The sequence below is a fragment of the Pteronotus mesoamericanus genome, unplaced genomic scaffold, assembly GCF_021234165.1.
Source record: "Pteronotus mesoamericanus isolate MK-2021 breed Mesoamerican mustached bat unplaced genomic scaffold, CSHL_Meso_final contig_121, whole genome shotgun sequence".
NCBI classification, from domain to species: domain Eukaryota; kingdom Metazoa; phylum Chordata; class Mammalia; order Chiroptera; family Mormoopidae; genus Pteronotus; species Pteronotus mesoamericanus.
Genome location: NW_026555046.1, coordinates 4453947 through 4479520, shown reverse-complemented (window position 1 = coordinate 4479520; position 25574 = coordinate 4453947). Strand labels below are relative to the sequence as shown.

The 25574-nt window shown below is 38.2% G+C and overlaps 1 protein-coding gene across 2 annotated transcripts in view; it reads left to right on the top strand.

Moving 5' to 3' along the window:
- Positions 1–260: 260 nt before the first annotated feature.
- Positions 261–25574, top strand: part of REV1 (REV1 DNA directed polymerase) — a 93871-nt gene continuing 68557 nt past the window's right edge. The window contains exons 1-3 of one of the 2 annotated variants that reach the window (XM_054586325.1): positions 261–463; positions 23196–23259; positions 24699–24825. In XM_054586325.1, coding sequence (XP_054442300.1) covers positions 23206–23259; positions 24699–24825 — 181 coding nt within the window. In that variant the 5' untranslated portion in view covers positions 261–463; positions 23196–23205. The remainder of the gene's footprint in view (positions 464–23195; positions 23260–24698; positions 24826–25574) is intronic. The other variant, XM_054586316.1, reaches the window with a different exon arrangement.

Here is a 25574-nt window from a genome sequence, read left to right as displayed (position 1 = left end):
AAGGGGGGCGGGGCCGGGGAGAGTCGACGCAGCCCTAGCTGAGCTCCGAGGCCCCGTTCCAGGCGTTTGGGGTCGCCCCAGGCTGGGCGCGTGCGCAGCGCCTGGGTGAGAGCGGTTGGGGCGGGGCCAGCCGCCCGCCATCCCCGCGCGCTGAGCGGGCCAGTGCCTGCCGCGGGTGGTGCGGGGGCGGAGCCAGAGAACCGGCCGAGGGGGCGGCGGGGCGGGGTTGTGGCGCGCGCGTCCGCAGAGGGAGTGGGGCGGGGGCCTTCGCGGAGCGCGCAGGGCAGCCTCCGAGAGCGTGGGGCGAGCGTGGACTGTCGCGCGGAGAGGCGCGCCGGTGTGACTCCTTTCAGGCCGTCCTCCCGGCCCCGGCGTGGGTACTGTGCCGCAGTGGGGGCGCCGGGGCCCGCGAGGCCGGACGACGCGGCCGTGCCGGGAATGGTGGTCTGGGGCAACGCGGAAGGTGAGCGACCCCCGGCCGGCGGCGGGGTGGGGGAAGGGCGGGACGGGACTACCGCAGCCCGGAGGCGCCGCAACCGCGTCCGGTGGCGGCTGTGCACGGACGTCTGAGGAGGCGGAGGGGGTGGTATGGTACGCCGGCTGAGCATCGTGGCCGTTCTCTCCCGGCCTGGCGGCCCGGGCTCCTCTAGAGCGGCGGCCGCCGGGTTATGTAACGGTGACCTCCCTTCCCCCTCCGCCATGGCGCGGCCAGCCCGACCGCAGACACGGCGGCCCGCGGAGGCACCGCGCGACCACTGGCGCTCGCGGCCCTGCCTTCCGCGCCCTGGTTCCCCCCCACCCCCACCCCCGTCCGTCGCTTCTCGCCGTGGACGCCTCTCGGCCCCGCTCTGGCCGCGCCGCAAACTCCCTCTCCTGCGCCGGCGCCTCGCCGGCCTTTCAGCGCCGCGCCATTCATTCGTGCGCGCGTTTGGTCGCTTGCTCGTGGAGCCGCGCAGGGTGTCTGCGGGGGCCGAGCGCGGTGTTCTCCGCAGTACTTCGCCCGCCGCCGTGTGTCCCCCGCCCCCGTTATCCCTTCATCAGACATCTCCCCCAGTGGGTCCCAGAATCGGGGTCAGAATATCTTAAGACAGCTTTTTTTTATGCACTTGTGTTTCCTTTGCCTCTTTTCCTTTAATATGCAGAGCACCTTTTCCCACCTTCCCACGCAAGTGTCCGTTTCACACTTCCAGTCACTGTTAAGTCAGCCCTGTGTACACGGGAAAAGGCATTCCCTTATGCAGTAAACTGCTCTTACTACCTAAACCGAGTTTGTAAATAAATACTTTAATACATCACTCCTTAATTGATTACCTCTTATTTAAAAAAAGAATTGCAAATGGTGTAAGTTTACTCTTTCTGTCTTCCAGGTTTTTTCAGGTCACGTATGCAATAGTAATGGCTGTCATTTAGGTAAAAATAATGTGGACCAGCACATACTGTAAAAAGGGCTTGTAACTAACTCTTAAGGGCTTCGTGTAGCAGTTCTCAATTCTGGTGTCTGGCCTCTCTGGTCTCTCCAATTAGTCTTGGAGGAATAGTCATTTCCTCTTTAGGTAGGGTAGGACATACGATCATAATCTTGATTTTCTTCCTGTGGCGTTCACAGTAACCTGTCCTGTGGCTGTACCGTCTACCTGTTTTCCGAACTTGCTGTCTCTGCCTTCCCACATAGCCTTGTCTTAACTGGTGCAAATACTGCTAGCATGTCCTTCCCTCCCTCTGCTTCCTACGTTGGACTCTTCATGCTTACTCAAAGTTCTTTTCAGTAATCTTCTATCTATGAAGGTCTCCTCCTTTCAATTCGTAGGCTCTTTACTTGCCACTTTTGATTATCTTTCCATCCACATCCTGTTTTTCTCCTGCAGTCTTGTAGAGGCCCTTTTTTTTTTTTTTTTTTTTTTTTTTTTTTGGTCATAGAACGTTTCACCTATTTTGTGATTAACAGTCTATATCTACGGTATTTTCCCCTCAAAAAGGTGGGAGTCATTCTTTTGGAGTTAATTTCTATTAAGTCTCAAGAAGAAAAGTTTTCAGAATACTGTGTTTGACTATGTAAGACCCCTGCATTTTCCCACCTCCAGCTTCAAACCTCAGATTCTACCTAACAGAAAGAAACGTTGTCCTCACTTGGAACAGCATAGTCATTAATAGTAAGTTAGGAAGGCTACATATAGTATATATCTAATAGTTCTTTCTTTGATAGCTGCTCTAGTAGAAAGATAAGGACTTTGGAGTTACAAATAGATTTAAATTGTGATTCTGCTCATTAGCTGTGTGGCATTAGACAATTTAAGTTACTAATATCTCTGCTTTTTTTCTCATTTGTAGAATGAATCAAAAGTCCTTACTACAGCCGATCAGGGCATTACATGGTTTGGCAGTTGGTAATTCTGACCTTACCTCTTAGCAACAGTGATTCTTCACTTGCCTCAGTCCGAAGGTCCTTTTGCTGTTTTCTTGAACAAACCAATCTGTTCCTACCTTGGGGTGTTAACAACTTGCTGTTCTTTTAGGTGGGCCACCCCTTTTCCTGCTGGTTACCTTGCCTTTACATCTGTTTGCTGCTCCGATGTCATCACCTCAGATAGTCCTCTCCTGATCTCTAAAATAAAAGATGCCAGTTCTCCTTTCACTTCTGACTTCTTCATTTTGCTTTACTTTTCTCCACAGCATTTATTAGTAGACAAAGATACACTATCTGCTTATTTATCCATTTCCCCCGCTAGACTTCTTTGCTCCATGACCTCCCCAACTGGAGCGTATAGGCAGTTATAAAGAAACAGAGGAATGATATTACTTGGCCAGGTCACACAGAAAGAAGCCACAATTTCAGTCTGCTTCCATATGATACCATTAACCCAAGGTTATAACCAGTTTGCTATAAGGCACATAAAAATATGCTTTCTGTTAGGAAACTTCCTAGTCTGTTTTATCACATCATCTGTGCTGCAACTTTTAACTAGTGGCAGCTTCATCACTGTTTGTGGCTAAGGTGTTTTTTTTAAACTACTACTACACTTAGGTGCCTATATATTTTATAAGTGTGAAACATTTTAATAGGCTGATATGCAAAATCTTTTTTTTCTAATTATAAAAGTCATTAAAAATAAAGCATTATGTATCATGGTACGTCAGCTTTGTAAATACATAGTTTGAAAAAGTTTTGTATATAATGTAATGCACTAGATTTAAAAAACATGAATGTGTTTAAATTTGCTTAAGGCTTAAATAAATTTCAAGTAGCAAGTAAATATTTAATAAAAATTAAGTTCCTTCTGATGTAGAGCAAATGTCATCTCTGTTTTTAGTACGTAAGGAGGGAAACATGGTAGAACATTTTTGTACTATGGTAAGCTTTAATGATTTTTGTCATCTATTTGCAAGACTTAAAATTTGAAGGATATCTAAATTATGAGTTGTGGACTTATTAACACTCAAGTGGAATCAGAATGCTGGTGCTAGATTGAACCTTACAGATTCTGTAGACCATGCCCTTATAGTTTCCTGGAGGAAAATGAGACCCAGAAAGTCATTTGATTTATAAGAAGGAGAACTATGACTAAAACCTAAGGTTTTTTAAAATGGTTTTTTTTTCCTCTAAGACTGTTTTTTTCCTGCTCCAATAATTAACTGCCCCTCTGCCATGCAGGGGAAGACCAGTGTGTATGTTTAGTATCTTCTTTTCAAGAGAATAGAGAATGAGCAATGTGTTCTTTAAATTTGTGGTTTAAAATTTTGAGGGTTTTTTTTTAATCATTGACTTTAAAGTAATAGGAAAGTTTATTTGAATCCAGTATCTGAGCAACCAAAATGTTGCTTATTGGTGTCAACCATTCCTGATCATAACCTAAAAAAAGATAAAATGAGCTTTTTTGGAGGTTTAGTTAGAAGATAGTTGAATCTTACAAATTTTCTAGTTTCTCATCATTTCTACACTTGAGATTAGTAAGAATAGACTTTATATTTTTACATTTAGGCATTAGTCTGAATTATGTAATTGAAATTATGATTTGGATTCCTTGTTCTTTTGTTTTTATTTTCTTTTTTGATTTCACTGATACTTTTTTCCCCTTTTTGTTGAATTTATCGGGGTGATACTTATTAACAAAATTATATATGTTTCAGGTGCACAATTCTACAACCCATCATCTGTATACTGTAATTTGTGTTCATAACCCCAAGTCTCTGTTCATCGCTATTTATCCCCCCTATAACTTCTATCTGCTTTACCCCTGCACCACCGCACTGTTGTCCCTGTCCATGAGTTTATCTTTTTTGCTCAATGCCTCCACCACCCCCAGTAGCTATCAGCCTGCTCTCTATCTATGAGTGTTAACTATTTTGCTTGTTAGTTCATTTTTAAAAAAGAGTTTATTTATTTGGGGAGAGAGGGAGAGAGAGGGAAGGACAAAGGGAGAGAAACATTGATGTGCGAGAGAAACATGGATTATTGTCTCTTGCAAGCCCTTGTCAGGGGACCTGGCCCATGACATGTGCCCTGACCTGGAAGCGAACCAGCCACCTTTTGGTTTGCGGGATCATACCCAACACACTGAGCCACACCAGTCGGGGCACTTGTTAGTTCATTTTTTTTTCATTAGATTTTACATGAGTGAGATCATATGGTACTTCTCTGGCTTACTTCACTTAGCATAATGCTCTCCAGGTCCATTCATGCTGTTGCAAAGGGTAAGATTTTCTTTTTTAAGGTGAAGTAGTAATTCCATTGTGTAAATTACCACAGCTTTTTTACCACTCATTTACTGATGGACACTTGGGCTGTTTCCAAGTCTTGGCTATTGTAAATAACACTGCAGTGAACATAGTGATGCATATATTCCTTCAAATTAGTGTTTTGGGTTTCTTTGGATAAGTTCCCAGAAGTAGAATTGCTGGATAATGAGGCAGTTCCATTTTTTTAAATCCTTACCCGAGGATGTGTTTATTGATTTAATTTTAATTAATTAATTAATGTTTAATCTTTGCCTGATGATACATGTATTAACTTTAGAGAGAGAGAGAGAGAGGGAGGAGAGAGATGGACCAATGTGAGGCAGAAACATCAATCTGTTGCCTCTGGTACACGCCATGACCAGGTATCACACCTGCAACGTAGGTATATGCCGTAACGGGGAATCTAACCTTCAACCTTTTGGTGCATCGACAACTCTCCAACTGAGACACCCAGCAGGCTAGGCAGTTCTATTTTTAATTTTTTGATGTTAAATCCACACTGCTTTCCACAGTGGCTGCACCAATCTGCATTCCCCCAACAGTGCATGAGGTTTCCCTTTTGTCCACATCCTTGCCAGCATTTGTTGTTTTATTGATGATAGCCATTCTGACAGATGTGAGGTGATATCTCATTGTGGGTTTTTTAAACAGTTGTATTTTATTGCTTATCCATGTGGTTTTAATTTTCATTTCGCTGATGATTACTGACATTGGGCATCTATTCATATGCCTGCTGGCCATCTGCATGTCCTCTTTGGAGAAGTGTCTATTCAGGTCCTTTGCTCATTTTTTAAATTGGATTATTTGTTGGGGGTGGTGGGTGGGTGGGAGTGTGTGTGTGTGTTTTGAGTTTTGTAAGTACTTTATAAATTTTGAAACCCCTTCTTAGATGTATTGGCAAATACATTCTCCCATTCAATGGGTTGTCTTCATTTTGTTGATGAAAACTTCTGAGTTTGATGTAGCCCCATTTGTTTATTTTTCTTTTCTCTTGCCTGAGGAGATATATCAAAAAAAAAAATATTGCTATGAGGAGTGTCCAAGATTTTACTATCAATATTTTCTTTTAGGGTTGTGTGGTTTTGAGTCTAACATTTACCTCTTTAATCCATTTTGAATTTATTGTGTATGGTGGAAGAAGGTGGTCTGGTTTCATTTGTTTTGCATATGTCTGTCCGATGTTCCCCATACCATTTATTGAATAGACTCTCTCTATCCCATTGTATGTTTTTGCTGTCAAATATTACTGCAAATATTACTGTGGTTTCATTGTGATTATAAAGGCGTAGGTTTATTTTTGGGCTCTCTATTCTGTTTCATTGATCTGCTTTTATGCCAGTACCATGCTGAGGGTTTTTTGTTCGTGTGTTTTTTTAATCGATTTAATGAGGGAGAGAGAAACATTGATATTTTTTGTTCCCCTTACTCATGCATCCATTAATTGCTTGTATGTGCCCTGACTGAAGATTGAACCTGCATCCTTGGCCTTTTGGGACAACACTGTAACCAACTGAGCTACCTGACCAGGGCTTGTACCATGCTGTTTTGATTATTGTATAGTTTGATATCAGGTAGCCTTATTCCTCCACCTTTGTTCTTTCTCTAGATCAGTTGCTATTCAGGGTCTTTTGTGGTTCCATATAAATTTTTGGAATATTTGTTTTGGTTCTGTAAAATATGCAATTGATATCTTAATAGGAATTATGTTGAATCTATAGATTGCTGTGTGTAGTAGACATGTTAATGATGTTAGTTCTTTCTATCCATGAATGTGGTATATGCTTCCGCTTCTTTGCATCATCTTCAATTTTTTCAGTGTCTTTTAATTTTTCAGATACAAGTCTTTAACTTTCTTGGTTAAATTTATTCTTAGGTATGTTGTTCTTTTTGAAGCATTTGTGAATGGAATTGTTTTCTTAGTTTCCATTTTTGCTAACTCATTATTGGTGTATACAAATGTAGCTGATTTCTGGATATTTATTTTGTATCCTGGTACTTTACTGAATTTATTTATCGGGTCTAGTAGTTTTTTGGTGGAATCTTTAAGAGTTCTCTATATATACAGTATTATGTCATTTGCAGATAATGACAGTTTTATCTTCCTTTCCAATTTGAATGCCTTTTAATCTTCTTGTCTGATTGCAGTGGCAAGGACTTTCAGTACCATGTTGAATAAGGGTGATGAAAGTGGACATCCCTGTCTTGTTCCCATTCTTAAGGGAAACACTTGTAGCTTTTGCCCATTGAGTATGATGATGTTGGCTGTGGGTTTGTCATATATGGCTTTTATTATGTTGAGGTATATTTTTTGTTCCCACTTTGCAGAGGATTTTTATCATAAACGGGTGCTGGTTTCCTTGTTCTTTTAAATGCTTTTCATCAATATTATGAATTTTATCTAATAAAAAGTTGTATTACTGATTACTTATTGGATCTTTATTTTAAGCCTTAACAAATTTAAGTGAGAAAATCCTGAATTTTAAAAATATTTACAGTTTTTCTTTAATATTTTTGAAAGTATAACTAAAAAAATTCCTTTTTTATTTTTTGTAATGCTTTATGTCTCAAAATGTGGTTTCATTTGACTTTTTCTCATTTAATTCCCATAAGAGTCTTTAGAAGAGAGGTAAAACAGTATATCCTGTTTCATAGCTGCCACATCATTCTGGTACCAACTACCCAGAGTTAAGGCAGACATCATGGGTTAAGGGCACAGTCCACAAGACTCTCCTCACTTCAGTTACCAGCTGCTGCTCCAGGGCTTCCAGGCCACCTGCATTTCTGATCAACTGGCTATAAATTTGGAAGTTCTTATTGCCCCGTCAGGTTTCTTAGTTTGCTAGAATGACTCACAGAACTCAGGAAGGTGTTGTACTTGCAGTTGTTTTATTGTGAAGGATACAAATCAGGACCTGCCAAATCAAGACATACATAGAGAAAAGCCTGGGAGGGTCCCATAGATGAAGTTTCCATGTCCTCAGGATGTCATCTTCCTGCCACATCAATATACATTTACAAACCAGGAAAGCTCATCCAAGTCTTAGTGTCTAGAGTTTTTATTGGAATTTTATTACATAGGCCTGATTGAAATCATTGGCTACCCAGTTGAATTCAGCCTTCAGCCCCCCTCCTCTTCCAGAAGGTGAGGCTGCTGTGGGGCTCAAAGCCGCAACCCTCATCACATGGTTGGCCTTCCTAGCATGGCCCACCCTATCCTGAAACTAGGGGTGCACTGGGAACCACCTATTAATATAAAAGATATGGTCTCAGGGTTCCACTGTGGTTAACAGAAACACTGTCTTATCAGTTGTGAAATTCCAAGGGTTTAAAGCGCCCCCCCCCCCAACCTGGGAAACAGGGACAACAGCCAGCTAAATTCTTTATTATACAACAGTAACTGAAGTAAAAATAGACATTTGGCCAATTTGTGACAGTTGAAACTAGAACATATCTCTAAAGTAGTCCAGTGAAATCTCCATGACACTAAAATTGGAACAGGTTACATTTAAATATATGAGGGGGGGGGGACCCAAAAAGCCTGGAATTTTTTGTAAAAAATTGTGTGTGTATTCTTACGTGTTTAAACTTCAGTCACCTTCAGAATACTCTCCCATTAACCATTTTATACAATACACCTATTGAGACGTTTTCTCCACTGCTCAAAACAGTTTTTGAACTCATTGATTTTGATGCCTTTTAGTGTTTCTGCTGTTTTTTGTTTCATCTCTTCCACATCGACAAAACATTTCCCTTTGAGGACTTTTTTCACCCAGGGAAACAAACAAAAGTTGCTCGGGGCGAGATCAGGTGAATAGGGAGATGGGGGAGTGAGGGAAAGGAGTGGATTATATCATTTTTTGGTCAAAAACTGCCAAACACTTAGTGTGGTGCAGGCAGGTGCGTTTGTAAATCGCCCATAATGAAATGGGCAAACTCGTTGAAAGAATCTTCAGAAAACAATTTACTGAAGCTGAATGCAGCTTCTCACAACAATGCCCGCTGGTACACTGATACAGATGGGTTCCTGGAACAGTCACCCAGTGAGGGAAGCCTGTACTACAAGGGGCCTGCCCTCCAGATGATAATTCCAGTGTTTTTTGGGGTTCTGCTTTGTATGTATATGGAAAGATTGACTTCTGTTGAAATTTTCTTTTTAATTCAAAAATACTTAAAATCCGGGCTGTTTGTGTAAGCCAAATATTTTATTTATATAAATTTTGTGGTGGGTAGAGTTGTAAACTACATACTTTTTAGTATTTTAAAAGCTCAGTAATTTAGGCTGTGAAAAGTTTGATTTTTAGTAATTTTTGAATTTTTAATTTTAGGCTTAGGTTATTACTCTTTACTGTTAAGTGAAAGGAATCCATGAATTGAGAGTTTTGTTGGTGAGCTGGCGGTATCAACAAAGTATTTGTAGAGTTGAAAAATGTTTTAGTGATATTTTGCCCAATTAATTGTTCTTCTAGATTTTCTCCCCTGAGTTGAAGTTACTAGCTGTTCAAGTTTACAGTGTTGTAGGAGCAGGTTAATGTTCTCTTGCACATTGTTTATTCCCAATAGAAAATTTCTAATTGTCACTAGAAGGTTATATTACATTCTTTTGGAACTCATTGCACGTTTCTGAGAAATATAATCTATTAGTTTTAAGGTATAGAGTGCTAAATAAACTGTTACATTGAGTGAAACTTCTTGTGTCTTTCAGACAATGTAGCATCTCCTTAGAATGTCATATCATCTTAAAAAAACGTAGTGGGGTTTTGTTGTTGTTTTTATATATGATAGGTGGTTGTTGGCATGAAGCAAGGGAAGAGAGGCCAGAAAGTAAAGGAGTTGGCAGTTTCTTAAACATTCCAGTCCCTTTATTTTCACTTGCAGTTATGTAACTGAAACTCAAATTCTGCTGCCTGTCACAACGAAAGCCAAACTCATGAGACAGGTGCTAGTGCAAAAGGAAAGAGGCCTTGTTCAGCTGCCAGACGTGGGAGAATGGTGGACTCCTGTCTCAAAGACCATCCCTACTTCCTGATTAAGCCTGTGGTTTTTACACGGATAGGGAAGGGAGGGCTTTTTTCCTACCCAACTATCTTGCCTAGGTTTTAGCACGCTCAGTATCCTCCCCCTACATCATCTTGGCCAATGGGGGAGACTCCCCAGTGCTCCTGATTGTTTACAGTAGCAGTTACACTTAATATAAGGATTTGTGAGAAGAGAGATTTGTTAAAGGTGAAAGAAACTAACTGATAGCAGATCTAGAAAAGAGTGAATTTGACCATATTTTTAAATTGAAGTTCTGCAGAGGGATTCGTTTTTTTTGGTTGTGCCATTGTGTGTGCCAACTTACCTTCTAATTTCAGAAATCTGAGGCATGTGTGGACAGAATGCATAGGGTGAGGACTTATGCTAAGACAGACTTAGAGATCTTAGTGTAGGTTAGTTAGCTCAGGAGCCAGAACCTCTGTCTCTGCAACCAGCCCCATTCCCCATAATTTAAACCTACGTAATTATACTTCCTTTCCTAACTTTTTACAAAGTTATTTTCAAACTTCTTAGTAAGATATTCAGGGCCTTTTATTAAATTTCCTCAACTACCTTATTAGCTCATCTATTGCTATTTCTGGTTATGTCTCCCGAATACCAGCCAATTCCAGAATGTTGCCTAAGCTTAATCTTTTTTGTTTGGTTTTGATTGTGAATTTTCCGCTTTCCTTAAATTCTCTTTTTATCCTTTTTTACTCATTTAAATCCTACTCATTGTTCTTAGGTTAGATGCACCTCTTCAGGGAAGCCTTCTTGGATCTCTTCTTTAACATGAGGTTCACTGCTGTTTTCTCTGTGTGTGTACTGTATGTTTTTAGGAGCCCCTGATGTAGGCTCTCCTGTATTGTAGTTTTATGCGATAGATAACTTTGTTTTCTTTTATAGACAAATTTGTATTGTGGTTTATACTTAACTTTACTCACCTGAAAACTGCAAATTATAGTAAATGCTCAGTGATTATGAAGTGACCTTTTAGGTCATACAAGTAATTGGGGCAAGGAGAGGGAATGGAGGTCAGGACACAAGATAGCTTGTCATCTGTAATCTAATTAAAACCCTTCAGCTGGTGAGTTGAGTTTTTCTTACTTTGTGCACATTATCTTGCAGCAACATTCTTTCTATTGGGTTGGCCAAAAAGTTATGTAAGGTGGCTCTAGTAGTGCTTAGTTGTCTGTAACTTCATTCCAAACAATTTTGTTCGATTGTATTGTGACAGCTGTCATATACAAGTGCATTTTAAAAAATTTATGAAAACTGGTGAATTTTTGTGTAGCCATTTTAATATTGAAGATGGAAGAAAATATGCAACATTTCTGGCATGTTAGGCTTTATTATTTCAAGAAAGATAAAAATGCAACTGAAATGGGAAAAAAAGATTTGTGCAGTGTATGGAGCAGGTGCTGTGACTGCTCGAATGTGTCAAAAGTGGTTTGCAAAAGTTCACTGCTAGAGATTTCTCTCTGGACAGTGTTCCATGGTGGGGTAGACCAGTTGAGGTTGATAGTGATCAAATCAAGACATTAATTGAGAACAATCAATGTTATGCCAAGTGGGAGATAGCCGACATAGTCAAAATATCCAAATCAATATAAAGTTATTGGTGAAAATGAAAATATGTCTTTTATTTTACAGAAAAAACCACATGGACTTTTTGGCCAACCCAATATTTATAAACTCTGTCTAATTACCTGTGAACTTCTGTTATTTGTCTCTGTTCTCCCCACTCTAGATACTCTACAGACAAAATCAGTGGTTCTCAAAGTATGTGCTTTAGACCAGGAACATCAGCATTTCTTAAGAATTTTGCAGAAATGCAGATTACCGGCACCACTGCAGACCTAACTGGACAAGTTTTGGGGTGGGGGCCCAGCAGTCTGCGTGTTGACAGACCCTCCCAGTGATTCTGATGTCTGCTCAATATGAGAACCACTGCTCAGGACACAGTCCCCTTTTCTTGGATATCAACCTCTTTGTTCTCCAGCTGAGTTCTGGTCCCATTAACCAAGCTTCTACAGTGGCCTTTGGAATCTTTGATTTACTGCAGCCCCGGTCTCTTCTACCAATAATCATTTTGCCTTCTTATGAGAATATATCATTCTTTATTAGTGAAGATCACTGGCTTTTTTTCCCTCATTCTGGACTCTTTTTTTTTTTTTTTTTTTTTAAATCATGTGTCCTCCAGAACATTATTTTGTTTTCTTTTGAAAAGATCCCTCTTTTTGAATATGCTGATTTAGAGATGCATGTGGGACACCCTAGTGGAAATGTGTGATAAGTACTTGGGCCACAGGGATTAGAGGTTACGAACTAAGGAAAATTGAGGAAAGGTGTTCAGAGACCAATTAATTTTGCTACTTTCTAGAACACCAGAGAAGGCAGTTCTTTATACTTTATTAAAACAGTATCTGTGTTTTTTCTCCTTCCCTTCTGTGGAAATCTGTACCTATAAGGAAAAATATTATTAGAACACTTCCTTCAGCTCCTATTCAAAGGACTGATTGCTTTTCTTAAGTCTATCATCTTGTAACTTTGTTGCTATGAATAATGAAGAGAGAAAATTATTTGTTAAATTGAATTGTTTGAGATAGAAACTTTTTAATAAGATCATCTTCAGATTGGGACAATAAAAATATTTTTTAACATTTTCAGTTTTAATAAATCTAAACCCAAATTATTTCTTATACATCTTGTTATTTGTCTCTCTTTTTATCTCTGTAATCATAACATTAAAATGCTGAAATGTACGTAGATTCTTTAGGGTACAGGCTAAGCTGCTGTAACAGAGACTTCAAAACAAGGATGCAAGCAATAATGAAGTTTTTCTCCTGTAATAGTAGGCAGGCAGTACACAATGGGTGAGCTGTTTTTTTTTTTTTTTTCCTAAAGGTCATTTAGGGTCCCAGGTTTCTTCTGTTTGCGCAGGCATCCCATAAGCTATAGTTCTTATTCTCATGGTTGAAGCCAAACTACCTCATAGCTGCTTTCCAGAAAAAGAAATGAACAGCTTTCTTTAAGAATATGGAACAGGCCCTTGCCATTGTGGCTCAGTTGGTTGGCACGTTGTCACATAACCAAAAGGTTGCAGGTTTGACTCCAGGTCAGGGCACGTACCTGAGTTGTAGGTTCGATCCCCAGTCAGAGAGCACACAAGCCCTGGTCTGGGTGCATACAGGAGGCAGCCAATTGATGCTTCCTTCTCACATTGGTATTTCTCTCACTCCCTTCCTCTCTCTAAAAAAAGCAATGGAAAAAATTTCCTTGGGTGAGGATTAAAAAAAAAAAAGGCTAGGAAGATTTTCATATCGATTACTCTGCTCATTACCACTCCTGTTTCTTTAAAGATTTTATTTATTTATTTTTAGAGACAGGGGAAAGGAGGGAGGAAGAGGGAGAGAAACATCCGTGTGCAAGAGAAACATCTATCGGTTGCCTCTTGCATGCCCCCAGCCAGGGACCTGGCCCACAACCCAGTTCATATGCCCTGACTGGGAATCACTGGTGACCTTTCATCTGCAGGACGATGCTCAATCCACTGAGCCATGCCAGTCAGGGCTCCTGATTTTTTTAAAGAGCCTAGGAAATGTAGTCTCTAGTTGGCAACCTGTTTCCTACTAAGAGGGGGTCGGAAAGGTGTTTTATTACTAAAATGGAGAATGAATACTCAAGGACATTTGTCATTGTGCCACCCTATTGTTTGGGAATTCCAAGACTATCCTTGTTTCCGATACCACCTGCCAGTTTGGGTATCCCCAGGACCTCCCTCAAGTTCAGTGATTAACTAGAAGGATTCAGAACTCTTGAAAGCTGTTATACTCATAATTTACCTTAAAAAGGATAAAGAGTAAAACTAGGTAAGGGAAAGGGTGCATAGGGCACACAGGGGAGTTTCATGTGTGGCACTTGAGTTGTCCTCTCCCATTGGAGTCTGCTACAGTGCTAACTTCTGGCAGTGACAGTGACAAGATGCAGGAAGTATTGCCAGCCAGGGAAGTTCACCCAAGGCTTATTGTCCAGAGTTTTTATTGGCGTTTGGTCATACAGATATGGTTGACTGTTCATGTGGTTGACCTTCAGAAGCCTCCACCACAAATCACTTTGTTCCACTGCCTGAGTGACTCCCAGTTTGGTAAACAAAAGCATTTATCAGGACATTCCAAGGGCTTAGAAATCACCTCCCCGCAATAAAGGGCAAACACTAGACCTCTCTGAGTAAGGTTAATACTTTACAGCCACATCTCTGATAAGGCACTTCTTGTTTTTTTGGAAGTATAGACAGAGTTGCATAATATATAAGCTTTTAATCTTAAAAGCCTTTTTGTAAATGGATAGGAGTATAGAATCATAAACATTTTTAAAACTGCAGGAGACAAGAATTTGTTCCAATTCTATTCAAATTAAAGAAGTAAGATCTGACAGCTTGTAACTTGCTTAAGCTTAGAGAACCAGCTAGTAACAAACTTGGTCATCTTTGGGGTCTCTTCTTTAATGAATATGGACTACTTCCAGTTGGGGGACTGAATGGAACCTGTTTGTAGGACATTATTTTCCCCCTCAGTCCTTCTGTCACATATGTGGCAGCTACTGTGTCTTACCCAAACAAATGTTAGTGTCCCCAGTAAAGCAGCATCTGTTCTGTTGTGTTGTATTAGGCTAGTTCAATGAAATAAGAGTGTTCTAACTCACTTTTCAGCAGTTTATTATATTGATAGCATTGTTAATTTCTCCCTTGAAGATTTGGAGACATAATTTTGTAAAAGATGTGTGATTTTTGTACCACAAACCAGCAGTCAACTTCATCAAACATTTTACCCTAGAAGGCAATGCAAAATAAACTAGTACTTGGCCTACCTCCCACAAATGTGTTGTTGTAAAGTTGAATAGATCTAAAGACCCCTTTGAAAAATAAAAACACTATAGAAATGTAACCTATTACTAGTGGTGTGTTTAAGGTTAAAGAATTTAAATTTTAATATTAAAATTTAAGGAATACTGAGAGGAAGGAAATAGAGTGTCAGTCAGCAGATGAAATTTTTAAAAGATGGTGTGACTGTGGGTATTTTTCCCCTTCCCTTTTTTATCTTCTGTATTTTCTCAGTTTTCTACAATAAATGTGCTTTTTAAATTAGAGCAGGGGAAAACTATTTTTGAAAAGGTAAACCTAGCAACACTGAATAACGGCAGAATGATAAAGCAGTATGTGAACACAAGTAATTGCGAAGATAATAGTGAATGTCTTAAGGAAAGGTGAAAGGACCAGATATGCATCTAGAAAAGGCTTATGTATCCAAGTCTGTAATTTGTTGTTTAGAGAGTCTTATATACAGACACTTTTATTTCATGGATTAAAATTCTTTGAATGCTATGTTTATTTGGTATTGATCAATATGGTACCTAATATAGTACAGGAACTGTTTTATTGAAGCAGGAAAGAAATGGTAATAGGAAAATGTGTTAGTATTCTGAAGGTGAAGAAACCAGGTTAAAAAGTATTTTAAATAATGAAATACACACAGTTATTTGGGATAATACATGCATAGTTTGGGAGGTATATGCTAAAGACTAGAGCCAGTAGTTGGGCTTCTTGGAAACTGTTACAAGGGCTTACTACTCTTCACCTAGGTGTCTGATATTTTTGTTTTAAATAGCTTGCTGAGGGTCTCTGCAAAGTCAAAAGCTGGCCACAGTGTGTAGGATGGGGCTGCAAGAAGGTTCTACTTCCCTGGGTTAGTAAATTGAAGAATTTCTTCTGTTGTGCCTTTATAACTTCAGTAGTCTGAGAACTTTAGCCTTAGACAAAGGTGATGTCTGTATTTTTGTATCTATGTGTTGCATAATCTAAGTGTTGCATTAAAAGCTGTTTATCTGGTGTTAAAGCCATATTCACTGAAGGGCAAATAAGAGCACATTGGAGCAGGCATTGTCAAACCTTGTTAACTACTATGTACCAGTACTTCATTTACTTAAGTCACTTGTAATGACAGTACTTAGTCCTAATAAATTATTTCTGCAAGCTACCTCCCACTGCCCTCCTCTCCAAGAAAAAGATGTCTAATACACAGATATCTTGGGAAGGTAATCTCTTTCCCAGCTTTGTTCTCCCAACTGAACGTGTCAGTTATCCCTTCCCAGTAGCTTTGCTAGTTGGTCTCTTGTGATTCCAGCTGCCTGCACAGTGTTTCCAGTGTCATCTTTTTTTAATTTTCTTTTTTTAAAGTTTTTTAATTGTAAAATACATATAAATATAAAATATACCATTTTAACGATTTTTAAGCATACAGTTCAGTAGTGTTAAGTATATTCAACTTGTGGGACCAATTATCAGAACTTTTTCATCTTGCAAAACTGAAGCTCTACCCTTCAAACATCTCATTTCCCCCTCCCCCAGACCTTGGCAACCACCATTCTACTTACTTTCTCTGTGAATTTACTCAAGACACCTCATTCTTGTAAGTAAAATCATACAATAGTTATCTTTTTGTAGCTGGCTTATTTTCACCTAGCATAATGTCCTCAAGGATGAGGACATTGTCGCAGGATCTGTGAGAATTTTTTTCCTTTTTAAAGCTGAAAATATACCATTGCACATATATACCACATTTTGCTTGTCCATTCACCCATCACTGGACATTAGGTTGCTTTTGGCTGTTGTGAATAATGCTGATGTTAACATGGGTATACAAATATCTCCTCTAGACCCTGTTTTCAATTCTTTTGGTTATATACCCAGAAGTGGAATTGAATTGCTGTGTCATATGGTAATTCTATTTTTAATTTGTAAAGGAATTGTCATATTAATTTCCATAGTGGCTGCACCATTGTACATTCCCATCAACAGCGCACAAGGATTTCAGTTTCTTCACTTTCTCAGCAATGCTTGATAGCTTTTGTTTTCTTAATAGTAGCCATACTGATGGGTGTGAGGTGATACCTCATTGTGGTTTCCATTTGCATCTCTAATGATTAATGATATTGAGTATCTTTTCATGTGTTTATTGACCATTGGAATATCTTCTTTAGAAAAATGTTCAGATACTGTGTCCACTTTTAAATCAGGTTATTATTTTTTCTTGTTGAGTTGTAGGAGTTCTTTATGTATTCTGGATATTAATCCCTTATCAGATAGATAATTTTAACATATTTTCTTCCATTTTGTGGGTTGGTTTTTTTACTCAATTGATGGTGTCCTTTTGATGCACAAAAGTTTTAATTTTGATGTAGTCTAACTTGTCTTTTCTTTTTTTGTCACCTATACTCTTGATGTCATATCCAAGAAACCATTGACAAACCCAGTGTCATTAAGCTTTTCTCCTGTGTTTTCTTGTTAAGAGTTTTATAGTTTCAGGTCTTAGCTTACATTTAGTTCTTTGATCCATTTTCAGTTACTTTTTGTGTATCATGTGGAACCTGTAAATTTGGTGTTTGTGCTGCCTGTCACTACCAGAACCAGTATGTAGAGACAAGGATTGAATCTTTAAGGATGCTTTATTCAGTTGGCTGGCAATCTGAGAAGATGGTAGGTTATGTACCCTAAAAACTGCCTTAACATCTCACCTCAAGTTGAAGCTTTTTATAAGGAGAAGGGTAAGTAAGGGTTTGGAATTCAGGGAAAAGGGTTAATCAGATAAAAGTTCCAGTCTAGCAATTTTCCTAGCATCCTTTTGTATGCTGACCAGCGATTCTTTTCTTTTTCCAATTTAATCTTTATTGGGGGGTTTTTTCCCCCCTCATTACCATTTAGTCTTCTTATATTTGGGCATGGGTCAGTGGCATGACTGCACTGACAGCCTCTAATTTGGTCTTTATAATTTCATTACTTAAAGACTAACAGATGAGTTTAGTTTATGACCCTTTCAAGGATTGGGACATTTCCCTTTTGTAGAGTCACATAGAGGAACATAGAACAGAGCCAGAAGAAGTCTTTAGAGTTAGTTTTTAGTTCATTAGTTTTCTTTTTCAGTCTTTTTAATTTCAGCTTTTTCTTCAAAAGGAATCTTATTCAGACTACAAATAATCTAAAACTTATAAAAGCAGAGCTGCTAAAATTGAAGTGGGTCTCCAGCTACATCCATCCTGCAATCAGCTCATGGTCCCATAGACATTCTTTTGAGTGCTAATCAGTGTAACTGTTTTACTGAGATGAAAGCCTCAGTGTTGGATTCACCCCAAATCATACAGTGAAGCAGGAGTGGAACTGAGATTAAAGCCCATCCAGGTCTTGTGTTACTAAATCTATTACTTTTTCCATTATGGTGTAAACCATGGACAACTTAATTTAAAAGAACAGTGTTTGGTACTTTATAATCTTCAAAGGGTTACCACCTGATGTGATCTCATTTGACTTGTACTCTGTGACCTGGCATTAGTATAATATTAATATAATAGTTGCTAATGCTTTTTGAGGACATACCCTAAGTGCTAAGGATAAGGGTACTTTTCCATACATGAATTTATTTTCCATCCTTTTTTTAAATTAATGAAACCCAGTAGTTGGCCTCTGTAGTAACGCTGCTGGATAAGAAGTTGGTAGGTTATTTTAGGTTGTGCACTACAGTTTCAGAAATGTTTATTATTTTGTTAACGCCATCAAGCACTGTGGAACTAGATTGGGAACACAGTCTGCAAGAATTTTATCTGAAAACAAGAAGGCAATTTTTATTTACAAATCTGGCTTGGTAATTGGATGGCTTGCCCAATTCTCTTAGTGAGTGGGGTTAGTCAAGGTGGCACATTATAATTCAGAAGGTTGTGGGGAATGGAGAGGATGAGAACACAATTTTATTTCTGAGGTCTGTTTCTGTCAAGATGTGATAACCTGACCTGCTGCCCTCCTCCATCCTAGGGAGAGTGCTATTTGAAGAAGCAAATCAGTCATTTAGACTAGTGAACTTTTCCCCTGGATAAGGCTTCAGAGGTATTGGCAAAGCCCCTTTTTCAGAGGTCCTTACTGGTTAGCAGAAACATAAGTCTTTATTTTATTTATGACATACCAGTTTCAAAGAATATGGTTTTATGTGAGCTACTTCGTAATTTCACACTACCAGGGAAGCACCATAGTCTTTAGAACCCTTTAAATGATTTATACTTAATCCTACCTGTTGTGTGGTTTTTGTCAGCCCTAAAAGTGTGTGTGTGTCATTGGCTAATCTTGTCTGTGCAACTTTATGAGAAGGGAGTGTCTATTTTGTTGCTTTCTAGTAAACAGCAAAGGGTTCTATTGTGAATTTTTGGAAAGCTGTTTTAAAATATGAGAAATAAAAAGTAGATAAGATTAAATATTTAGCAAGGCAGAGTTTTGAATATTGATATGTTGGGGTACTTTATACTAGGAACATAAAATTTGCTACCATGAATTATATGTAAATTTATTTTCCTTATTCAACAAGAATTTATTGACTTTCCATCATATACAAGATTAATGGCTATTTATTTTTAATATATTTTATTGATTATGCTATTACAGTTGTCCCGGTTTTTTCCCCTTTGTCCCCCTCCACCTGGTACCTCCCATTCCCTCCAGGTCACCTTAGTTCATGTCCATGGGTCATGCATATAAGTTCTTTGGCTACTCCCTTTCTTATACTGTTCTTAACATCCTCCTGTCTGTTCTGTACCTACCAATTTGTACTACTTAATCCTTGCACTTTTCCCTTCCATTTCCCCCTCCCAACTGATAAGCCTGCAAATGATCTCCATATCTATGACTCTGTTTCTGTTCTGCTTGTTTGCCTGATTTGTTTTTTAGATTAAGTTGCTGATAGTTGTGAATTGATTGCCATTTTAATGTTAATACTTTTGATCTTCTTTTCCTTAAATAATAAGTTCCTTTAACATTTCATGTAATAATGGCTTGGTGATGATGAACTCCTTTAGCTTTATCTTGTCTGGGAAGCACTTTATCTGCCCTTCCATTCTAAATGATAACTTTGTTGGAGAGAGTAATATAGGTTGTAGGTCCTTGCGATTCATCACTTTGAATACTTCTTGCCGTTCCCTTCTTGCCTGCAAAGTTTCTTTTGAGAAATCAGCTGACAGTCTTATGGGAACTTCTCTGTAGATAATTATGTGCTTTTCTCTTGCTGCTTTTAAGATTCTCTCTTTATCTTTAACCTTTGGCATTTTAATTATGGTGTGTCTTGATGTGGTCCTCTTTGGGTCCATCTTGTTTGGGACTCACTGTGCTTCCTGGACTTGTATGTCTGTTTCCTTCAAATTGGGGAAGTTTTCTTTCATTATTTTTTCTAAAAAGTTTTCAATTTATTTTTCTTTCTCTTCTTCCAGCACCCCTATCATTCAAATGTTGATACATTTGAAGTCGTCCCAGAGGTTCCTTAGCCTATCCTCATTTTTTTAAAATTCTTTTTCCTTTTCACTGTTCTGATTGAATGTTTATTTCTTCCTTATGTTCCAAATCATTGATTTGATTCTGGCATCCACTCTAATGGTGGTTCCCTGTACATTTTTCATTATTTCACTTAGTGTAACCTCCATTTCTGCCTGTGTTCTTTTTTATGCCATTGAAGTACCCAGTGAGTTCCTTGAGCCTCCTGATAACCAGTGTTTTGAATTCTGCATCTGATAGATTGCTTCTTTCTATTTTGTTTCAGGTCTCCAGAAAAAGTTTCATTCTGTTCTTTCATTTGGTCCATATGTTTTTGTCTCCTCACTTTGGCAGCCTCCCTGTGTTTGTTTCTATGTATTAGGTAGAGCTGTTTTGACTCCCTGTCTTAGTAACATGGCCTACTGTAAAAAAGCACACCATAAGTTGGATGGGGTAGAACCTTAGGTGATTGCCATGGTGGGGTAACCCAAGTGAACCAGGTTGATGAAGTCTCAGATATGGTGCCTCAGCTCTTTGGCTTTGTGTGGGGGAGGGCTCAATAGAAACAAGGACCACTGCCTGGTTCTGGGTTTTTGTCCAGGAGGATGCTGTCCCTGGCACCTGACCTGATGCCAGACACTTCAGTTCTTCCCCTGTATGCCACTGGTGCCCTTTAATCTGCTGTTTGGTGCTGGAACTCAGAGGGAGTGTGTCTACTTAAGTCCTAAGTCCATTTTGGGCCCTTTAGGCATAGATTCCTGAGAATCCCGCAGTTCCTTCCACCGCCAACGTCCACTGATGGTTATAGCTAGAAGTTACGGGGACTAATCTTCTGGCACTGGAACCCTGGACTGGGTGGTCTGGTGTGGGGCTGAGATCCCTTGCTCCCAAGATATCCCTCCTGATTTTTTATTCACCACACATGAGTGTGGGATTTGCCTGTTTCAAATCTCTGCATCTCTGTCCCTCCCACCTGTCTGAATGAATGTGACTTCCTTATTAATTTCTTGACTTCCATACAGCTCGATTTTCTTTTGGTTTGAGTGAGAGTTGTTTTGTAGTTTAGTTGTAATTTTTGCTGTGGTTATGTGAGGAGGTGAGAACTGTATTTATTACCTATGCCTCAATCTTGACCGGATGCCACACATTTTTTTTCCAAATGTTTTGTGTAGCTTTCCTCTTTCTCAGCAGGAAGTGTGATAAAAATTGTCTAGTTTACTATTTGTTACAGAGTTTTTGTCAAATAGAATTTGAAAGTATAAAATGAAATACATTTCTTGTTTCCTTTTTCCCTTTTGGGGGTCTTAATATTTGAATCCTGGACCAATTGGTTTGCTATATATGGGTCAAATTAGTGAAATAGTGAAATTACAATTTTAAGTCATTCATTCCTTTTACTTTTCAAAGCTTCAAACACTTGTCTGGGATAGCTTTATTATCTGGAATGGGGAAAGAACCTTTAAAGTCTGTTTCTTGGTTTGTTTATTTATTACAACTTTGTTTTATATTTGTGTACCCTCATTAACACATCAGTATGGATTTTCATATTGTTCTTGGTGTATAGCCAATATATCTTAAATAAGGTTCTTAAATGATAGGGCAAATGAATTAAACTAAAAACATACTGTAGTTTTAAATGTGCCTCATTAGATTAATTGTTACATTTAAGTTTTGTGAATATGCCTCCCTAACAAAATGGCCAGAACTCCCAAAATCTTTTCACTTCTTACAGCAGATATATGGATTCAGTTTATATGAGGTCAAGAGTTATGTGTTAACATATTTCCCAGGCTCATTCCAAGGTGAGGGAGAAGTCTTGAGGAATTGGACAAAGTGAACCTTTTGAAAACAAGTATTTAGCAGAGCAAATACGGTAATTTTGGGACTCATCATGAACATTGGGTAACCATGCCTCCTACCTTTGACAAAGGTGAAAAAATGAAACTCTTCTCTCCTTCAGCGCCACAACACCTATCCAGGGTTAATCACGTTGCCTCCTGTCTGCAAACCTCTTTGTACATGGTACTTGACTTTGTTGGATGTAACTCTTTGAGCATATCTCTGCATATCTTTAAGTATCTTTTAAAAGTAGACAGTAAAAATTCATAATATAAACGGCAGCAAAAAGAAACTATACATCCCACATTATATCAAGAATAGAAGTATTTGAAAGAAAATATCTGCTGTCGTTTTCTAAAGTACTATTCAATAATAAATACGTATAAATTGTATCAAATCTGATTTGACTTGGATAATGAATAAGGCTTCTCCAGTGCTACATGGTAACCATTTGATACACACACGCGTGTGCGCACACACACAGTAGAAGAAAAAAATGCCTAAATGGAAATCCTGTTAGTTTATAAAGGTTAAGGCAGTCATCTCTCAAGGTGTAGCCATGTATCAAGTCATGTCTCAACATGACTTACATAAGTCAAAGGACTTATAACTCATTCCGTACTAGCCACTGAGCCAGCTGACACTTGAGATGAGCTATCATTTGGTTATTCTGATAGTTTTATAGTTGGTCAGTGTCGGTCAGGTGGGCAAGTGTTTGTTGCCTTAAGGAAAATTCCAGATTTCCTAGTTAAATCATCAGTGATAATCTTTCTGCGTCATATCTCCATCAGTTATTTTCAGCCTTTTTCGTCTTATGGCACACATAAACTAATTACTAATTAAAACATGTAGTACGTGACTATTTAGTCAGGGAACTGACCTCTTTTCCCTTAGATTGTCAAATAAAAAATGACAGCCTACACACCAATAGCCATCCATTGTTAATGAATCAAAATTATACCTATTTTTTGTCAGATCAGCAAAAAATATATTTTTTGGTGTGTCACAGAATTTTGGTAATTAGTTGGGAAGACACTGGTCAACAAAATTATACAGGTTTCAGGTACATAATTCTACAACACATCGTCTGTACACTGTATTGTGTGTTCACCACCCCAGGTCAAGTCTTGGTCCATCCCATTTATCTTCCCAATACCTTCTTCCACCTAACCATTTGTATTTTAATTTCTCATTTTTTGATACTGTAATAAAATATCAATTAGTACGTTATGTCATAAAACTGATATATTTTTTCCCCCCAATACAGAGTCTCCACCATGAGACGAGGTGGATGGAGGAGGCGAGCTGAAAATGATGGCTGGGAAAAATGGGTGTGTTTTAAAAAAATAAAAATAATTATGTTGAACTGTCCAGGTATTTTTCATCTTGCTTATAGTTTATAATGTGACTTAAGGCATTTTCTAAGTTGCAAATCACTTCAGATACCAATTCTGAGTTTTAACAGTGTAGTGAAAGTTCAAAGTTTAACCTCTAAACTTGGAGGAACTTTATAGGAGAAGTAAATGTTCTAGTGCACAAAATTTATTGTATGATAGTTTAATTGCAGCATTGCTAATAATATTGAGGAACAGGAAAACATAGGTATCCAATAACTGGGAATTGGATAAATAAATAATCTTCATATAGTAGAACACTGCAACCACTATTTAGCTTTGTATTCTTAACCTGGCAGGTGGCCTTGACTTAAAGGGTATTGTATTATAAAGGAACACACACACACACACACACACAAAATAAAAAATAGGATCTCATATATAATATAGGAGATCCTTATTTTGTAAGACTCTGATCAAAACTGGTTTTGTAAAACTGGTATGCTCAGAGGCGTAGACATAAACTTTGAAAACAAGATCCCAAAATGTTAACAATGAATGGGCTCATAGCCAATTTAGAGTTTCATCTTTATATTTTTCAAAAACGTGTTTACAGTAAGCATATAATACTTGAATAATAAAAAGCAATGAAGTCATTTCTATTTTGGAAAAATGTATACCACTCCACATAACTACAGTTTTCTTTGAATCACTAATTGATAATTCTTTATCAATCTAGATAAATCAATTAATACAATTGGTAATTTAAATCAGTTAAGCCTAATTATTTCAATATTCAGGTAAAGTGTAGCTGAATTCAGTGTAGCTAGATTTGTAAAGGTTTGCCGAAAAATTACAATGTTTTACATTCTTTTTGAGGTTTCTGTTATCTAATGAAAATTAGTGCTACTGTCAAATAGATTGATTATATCTAGAATTTAACCACTGAATTGTTTGTTGTATTCTTACCTACATGTATGGAGAACTGTACTGGCTTGTCGCACTGCTTCATTGTACTTGAAGTTATTAATTTTAAGCTTCCTATGTACAGAACATTGTGAAAGCCAGTCTAAAATATACTCCTATTGACCACTTGTCAAATTTTAATTGATTTAAACTTTTGCTTGATTTTATAGATAAGAACAATATTTGTGGCATTAAAGTTAACTATTTTTGACTTTTTAAAATAACTTATAAGAAAGTTAAATATTAAAATTGAGTCAATAGAGGGCAAAATCTCTTTTGACTTCCCTGTTTTATTGCTTTGCCTCTGATTCATGTTTATAATTACCTTTGTCATATTATGCCTTGGTTACTGCACAGAATAAGCTCCATTTGTTTATTTATTTATTTATTTAAAAATAGAAGTTTCTTTAAAAAGGGTGGTTAGAAAATACAACTTTTGTGATTGGTGTTTACCTTTTCCTTAATTCTAGGGCGGGTATATGGCTGCCAAGGTCCAGAAATTGGAGGAACAGTTTCGATCAGATGCTGCTATGCAGAAGGATGGAACTTCATCTACAATTTTTAGTGGAGTTGCCATCTATGTTAATGGATATACAGGTTGAGTACTTTTTAGGTATTCTCTTTTGGCATGCACTTTTATTAGGATTGAGATGACTTAAATTCTGTTTCTAATCATTTATCTTGTATATAAAAATTACAAAAATAAAATCCTTTGCTTAGGTACTTTTGCTTTCTTTTCAATCTATGCCTATTTTTTAATTTTTATCACAGTATACGGTTTTAAAAAGTCAAATGAGGTTTAAAATAAAAAACAGTGGTCATCCTGCTTAAACAACTGATTGGCAGTTAATCATACATGCGGGGCTTATAAACTGTAAGCTTTAATATAGGGGGATTTGATAAGTCCACCTCATTGGTGAATCTTCCATTGTAAAGATCTATAGGCCCTTTGGGGCTGGTGGAGGAGGAGTGTGGTATGTGTGTCAGATATTTCAGTCTTGCTTGAAGAAGGGTATAAATCTAGCTTCCAGCATTTTGACTGCCAAAGGGGAAGGAAAGGACCAGAAGTAGGATTTTATTTACTTTACCTGTTTTTCTATTTTTTTTAAATCCCCTACATCGCTTCTCCCCTTTTGTTATGTCTGTTGTCATTGAGTCCAGTATCAGGAAGGGACAGGATAGTCTTTATGAGTGAGAGAGGAGATCTGTAATTCTAATCTGTCTCTTACACAGAACTTCAGCTGTGAACTTTTTGTTTTACCACCTATTCACTTGTCTATTTTTGGATGTGCATTTTATCTGTTTCATGAGTTTCTCTTGGTTTCACTGTCACCAAACAGACTCTT